Genomic DNA, 6,070 nt, shown 5'->3' with positions numbered 1-6,070 from the left:
AAGCAGCATCCGCTGGTCACTTGTGTTCTGCCGCCTGAACCCGTGTGTTTTTGTCGACTGTTTTTAGTTATTTAGGTGAGCAAACAAGGTAATGGCAATTTCATAATGTGGCATCATTCTTTGTTCTCATTCGTTCTCCCATCTTAGCTTTCCTTAAATAAATAAAAATCACTATTTGGACCAGGTGCCCTCTTTCTACCCAATTACTTGCTGACTTGTTGGTCTGCTTAAGATCCCTTTGAGAAATATACTGATTCCTTCATTGTACCCGCCTAAGGTGCCCAAAGACTAGATTTCTGGTGATAACTGCTATGTCCACATCTCTCTGTATTACGTATGTATGCATGCATTCATTTATATGCATACATGTGTAGTTACTGTATTTTTAATTGCTTTGTCGTCCTCTAAGCAAAGAAATGAATACCCTTAAGTGGCCACCAGGAGGCGCCAGGAGCAGCGAGAGACCTGCGGTACCTTGGCGGTAGAGGTGGAGATGGATGCAGAGGCGAGGGAAGAACCCAGCTTCCTTTTTTAAGAATCAGTTGTGAGCAAGGGAGCAGAGCTACGTTATTTTAGGGAGACTTTGTCGCACTCCCCCTCCCCCGGGTAGGTAGCGTCTGGGATGTGTGCTCCCAGTTCGTAGTCTCCCATGGAGAGACGCTGGCTGCTGCAGCCGGCAGTAACCCGACCCCGCCGGCGCAGGGACTGAAGAGGCGCCGGGGAGAGCAGCGAGAGGCGAACAAAAGCCCTCGGCAAGGGGGCCGGAGCCCGGACCTGGGGTAAGTGAACCCGCTCGGAGACCTAGCAGCTCCCAGAATGGAGCGGCAGGGTTTACGGCGCTCTAAGAGCCCACTCCCCTGAGATGCGGTGCGGAAACTGGTGAGCATCAGCGGCTGATGTCTGAGTCCACCATACTGGGGTTGATGGTACCTTTAACTACACATTCGGCCTTGGAGATCGGGTGCATCTGGGAGGATTCAGGTGCCTTGTGCATCTTGAGCAAACACCGGGTGGGGGCTGGAGGAAGAGGAAGGCAGAGAGCTCCCAGCAAGCCCCGCTGGAGAGGCTGGAGAAAGAATCCATCACTCCACTCGGAGAAGCCTTTGGAGACTCTTTTCAGCCCTTCCATCTCCCGGGGGCCCTGCGCTCCGGGTCCTTTTGGTAGAGAGAAATCAACCATAAACTTCTTCCTAGGCAACTGGGGCCCTCGCAGCAATGCACTTTGGCATGCACAGGCCCCTTCCCCTTTTGTGTTCTTGCAAAGCTGCATCCCAGCAGCCCGCCTAAGCTACAAACAAATAGCTAATCCTCCGGGGAATCCTCCAGCGCCTCCCTCGCTGGCTGCAGCCTTCCTTGCACTTCAATCTTTGCAGGAAGGGGATGCAGCTAGTGGGCCTCACGCCAATGTGGTCTCCTGAAAGGCCCTGCATTCTAGGTCTGAGGGAGACTGAGGCTGCTGTCTAAGGCCCAGCGTCCCCCCACCGCAACTGCCCAGCCTGAGTTTTTGGGGCATCAGTTTTAGGATTTACGTTCCATCAGGCCCCTGAGCCTAATCTGAAATCGGATTAAGTTGGGAGGGGTAAATATGGCTGAGGAGGGAGGAACAGCTCACAGATCCTCTATGTCCCCCCGCCCCTCTGTCATCTCAGGGACTCCAACAAAGAACGAGGTTCAGCTATGGTGGACCCGGTGCCAGAAGAGGAGAAAGAGGGAGCGGAGCCCGGTGGCTCTGAAGGGGATGAGGCCACAGCGTCCGAGCCCCCCGATGCCCAGGGAGCCCAGCAGCCGGCTGCCTCCTCGGCCTCCGCCTCCGCGGCGGCGCCCCGTAAGGCTGAAGTCCCCTGCGGGGCAGAAGGTGGACGTCGGGAGCAGTCTCCGTTGCTGCACCTCGATCTCTTCAATTTCGCCTGCCCCGAGGCAGAGGGCAGCCGCTACGTCCTGACCAGCCCCCGCTCTCTGGAGGCCTGCGCCCGATGCGCGGTCAAGCCCGTGGAGCTGCTGCCTCGGGCCCTGGCCGACCTGGTGCGCGAGGCCCCGGGCCGCTCCATGCGCGTGGCCACCGGCCTGTACGAGGCCTACGAGGCGGAGCGCCTGGCCAAACTGCAGCAGTGCCGCGCCGAGCGCGAGCGCATCATGCGCGAGGAGAAGCGGCGCCTGTTCACACCGAAGGGTCCGGCGGCAGCCCCGGCCTCGGCCTCAGCCTCAGCCTCAGCCTCGGCCCTGAGCGGGGGCAGCAGCAGCAGCTGCAGCAGCAGCAGCAGCCTCCCGGCCTCGCCCGCCTCGCGAGTTGCTCGAAGGACTTCTCCCAGTCCCCCCGCCAGGAGCCGGCCTCCGCCCGCCGGTTCTCGGACAGGTAGAAAGAGCCACTCGCTGGACTCGCTCTCCCGCCGGAGGGACGGTGCCCTGAGCTCCGAGTCCGGGGCCTCGTCGTCGTCCTACAGCGGGGAGAGCCTTCGGGAGCTTCGCTGGCCACCTCGAGCTTCCGCCAGGAACAGCTGCCCCGCGGGCTCGGCGTCGTCTGCACCTAACCCACTGGGCCGCCCTTCGGCCCTTGCTCTGGTTCCGCTCACGGCCCGCAGCTTCAGCCTCGGAGACCTGAGCCACTCGCCGCAGACAGCCCAGCATGTGGAGCGCATCGTCCGCCAAGTGCGCGCCGAGCGAGGCCTGCGCGGGGTACCCGAGCGCGACCGCAAGATCGCCGCCCTCATGCTGGCCCGGCACCAGGAAGAGCGCCTGTTGCTGGAGCAGCGCGCCGCGGCCCACGGCCAGTGGGAGCAGCAGCGCGTGCGCGCCGAACAGCGGCGGGAGCGCGAGGAGCGAGAGAAGCAGCGCGCGCTGGAGCGGGGCCGGCGGGCCTGGGCGGCGCAGGTGGAGGAGCGGCGCGGTCGCCGGGGCCGGGAGGAGCGCGAGGCCGCGCGGAGGCGGCAGCAGCAGTGCGAGCGCAGCGAGGAGCGGCGGCGGGAGCTGGCGGAGCGTCAGGGACTGCTGCGGCGGGAGCGGGTGGAACGCGCCGCGCGGGACGACCGGCTGCGCAAGCTGCAGCAGGAGCAGAACCTGAAGCAGAGGGAGGAGGGCCGGCAAGAGGGGCGGGAGCGCGCGGAGCTGGTCCGCCGGGAGCGCGCCCAGCGGGCGGCGCGCGCCCGAGAGCGGCAAGAGGGCCAACTGCAGCGCGAGAAGCGCGAGCTGAGCCGGGCCGAGCGGGCGCGCCACGAGGCGCTGCTTAGAGGCCGAGTCCGGCAGCAGCAGGAGGAGCGGGAGGGCCTGCGGAGCTCCCTGGAGGCCAGCTTGGGCCGCGCGCAAGAGAACTACGAGCAGCTGCAGGAACAGCGCGCCCGGGAGCTGCGGGAGCGCGCGCGGAGAGAGGAGCTCCAGGGTCGGCGGGCGAAGGAAGCGGCCGAGCGCAAAGAGCGGGAGCATCAGGCGCACTTGGAGGCGCTGGCGCGGGCGGGAGAACGACGGCTGCAGCACGCGGCGCAGGTGGCCGAAGAGGCTGTGCAGCAGAAGGCCCGGCGCGTGGTTCAGACCCGCCTGGAAAAGGAGAGGGCCCAGCGTGCCAACAAGGAGAAGGTAGAGAGAGACGAAGACTGCCGCCGCCGCGAGCTGCTGCAGGCCATTGGGCGCAAGCTGGAGCGCAGTGAGCAGCTCTCTCGAGAACGGCGAAGCGCGCTGGAGAGCGCTCGCTCCACGGCCCGGGCCTCCTTCCATGTGCGGGAGAAGGTGCGGGAGGAGACCAACACGCGCTCTTTTGACCGCATGGTGCGAGAGGCCCAGCTACATGCCAGCCTGGACCGCAAATGACAGCCGCCCTGGACAGACCGTGCTGCTGGATATGGCCAGGTGTGGCCTCTCTCTTAGTCACCTTGACCAAACTCCAGGCTTCTCCAGTCCAGTTGCCACACTATGAACTCTCCAGACTAATGAACCATTAATGAGGCACTGAGAAGGCAGACATGGTATTTTTCCATCTGTCACCATTGTTTTACAGACTTACTCCATTTGGAAACGACATGGCACAATCTACCCACATCCACTGGTGTCTTTGGGTTGGAATAGAAAGTAGCTGGGAGGAGGAAGGTCCCTGTAGGAGAGAGCACAGAGGCCAACGTGGGGCTCTCTGCCACAGCTGCCTTGGGCATCTTTCTAACAATTGTGTTCAAGACGATTTAAGTAGCAGCAGCGGAGGGAATATCTCCCAGACTTACCTCTCTATCTTTGAAAATACAAGTTGCACAGGACTTGAAAGTTTCCCAAGAAAGCACAGCTCGTCTAAGATGTTAGTTCATGCACAAGCGACTACAAAAGCTATCGCTAGACTGTGAATTGGACACGTGAACAAATTATCCTGTTCCCAAAATATTTTCAGTTGAGTCCCTTGGCTTTCTAGTTAGACAATCATCTACAGATAATAATCCCTTATTCTCCCAAGTGGTGTAGGGAAGGGGCTGGATCGGTGAGGCTGCTTAGCTTTAATGGAAGCCCTCCAACCTCCAGACCCCTGGAGGTGATGGTTTCCTTAGGCAGCAGTGTTCCACCCCATGAGGCTTCCATGGAAGGTGAATACGTAAGTGGAGGCAGTGTCTGATGCCCACTTCCCTGTGTGGGGCCAGCTCCTGCAGACAGAAGCCGCTGCCTTACGAAGTAGAGCTACCTTCTGTGCCTGCCCAGGCCACTCTTGCTTAAAGCTCCAGCCTTGAATGCAGTCTGGAGGGCGAGCCCTGGAGTGTGTAGGATCCCCTCTGTGACTTAGTTCAGCGTTCTGAAGACAATTTAGGATCCTTGGCTGCTTGCCTGTGGTGGCTGAAGGGCTAGAATTGCCTGTGTGGAGCTGTGCTATTGTTGGTAGGGGTATCACTCTTCCTTGGGGGCACTGGGAAAAGGAGTCTTCCCTCTTTAAATTCCTGGTACCCTCTCACTTATACCTGAAGTATTCAATCAGTCTCTTGGTGCCTCACCTTTCCCATCTTCTAGATGGGGCCATCAACTCTTCTGGTACCTCAAGGTCTCTTGGATCCAAAGCATCACTTCAGTGTTATTTGTTGGTCTCCTTTGTGCCTTTCTTGACCTGGAGTTGGGAGGCAGGAGGACAGCTGTTAGCCTAGTTTGTTTCTGGTGACATGGATTGCTGGCATTAGACAGGGCAGTGCATCACAGACAAATGGTCATTTAGCATCCAAGGTGTGTGTGGGGCGGGGAGGGGTACTTGGTACTTGCAATACCAAGCCGCTCCCTGGTCAGAAGGTTCAGTTATCACTCAGCAATTTTAACCGGTAGAGCGCTCTTTCCCCCACTCAGATCCACCCGTCAGCTTTGTCTTCACCAGGGAAGGTGGAAAGTCAACCGTCTCCTTTTACATTACATCAAGGTCAGGAAGTAAAAAGAAAAAAAAAAACTTACCAAAAAGAAAGGAATCAGGGTAGAGACGTACTGCATTAGACGTGTTAGTGTGTCTTTTCTGCTGGCAGAACCATCCCTAAAGTGACTGGCTGTTGCCCACACCCCTCTTCAACCCTATCCCATCACACGCTAAGGGGAGTCTTGTGTAGAAGAAAGCTGTGTTTAGGTGTCACGTGTGAGATAATGTGGTACCAGGAAAGGAGCTATGTACTGAGGCTTGTTTCTTGAGTGGGTGGGTTCTCCCTTAATTTCCTTGTCAGTGAGCTGTGATAACTGGTGTTGTCTCTAAGACAGGAGCATTTAACTAAAAAAAAAAAAAAATTAATGTGATTATGGTCCTTTGATCTTGTGGTCCCTGGGTTGCTTCTGAAACCTCCATGGAAAGTTCTACCCTTGAAAGTACTTACTTCAAAGCATGAGCATTGCTTGAGGAGGCAATCGGGTGTTCTGAACCAAGCACTGGGAAGCACGCGAGCGATCTCACCCGGCCTCTTACCCAGGCTGCTCCCCACCTTACTGAGCGACTTCAGGTTGGTCACCTTTCTTAGTCCTCACCGACGTAGAACTGAGATCATGGTTCCTGAGCTCTAGTTTGTGCAAACGAGAATGACGGTGATATTTCCTGTTTCTGTCACCTTGGAACTGAAGGTGCAGTTGCCGTACACGGAGCTCCATG

The 6,070-nt window shown here is 58.3% G+C and overlaps 1 protein-coding gene across 1 annotated transcript; it reads left to right on the top strand.

Moving 5' to 3' along the window:
- The first annotated feature begins 460 nt into the window (after positions 1–460).
- Ccdc177 (coiled-coil domain containing 177) lies at positions 461–5,729 on the top strand. Its single transcript, NM_001008423.2, has 2 exons — positions 461–779; positions 1,650–5,729. The coding sequence occupies exon 2, from the start codon at positions 1,678–1,680 to the stop codon at positions 3,796–3,798; it is 2,121 nt and encodes a 706-aa protein (NP_001008423.2). The 5' UTR covers positions 461–779; positions 1,650–1,677; the 3' UTR covers positions 3,799–5,729.
- Positions 5,730–6,070: the final 341 nt, after the last annotated feature.

Source organism: Mus musculus, chromosome 12 (genome assembly GCF_000001635.26).
Source record: "Mus musculus strain C57BL/6J chromosome 12, GRCm38.p6 C57BL/6J".
In the NCBI taxonomy this organism is placed as follows: Eukaryota; Metazoa; Chordata; class Mammalia; order Rodentia; family Muridae; genus Mus; species Mus musculus.
This window is presented reverse-complemented; position numbering and strand designations above follow the sequence as displayed.

Excerpts from the sequence above, each read along its gene's own strand:
- Ccdc177 (NM_001008423.2), top strand. The coding sequence starts at position 1,678 with ATGGTGGACCCGGTGCCAGAAGAGGAGAAAGAGGGAGCGGAGCCCGGT.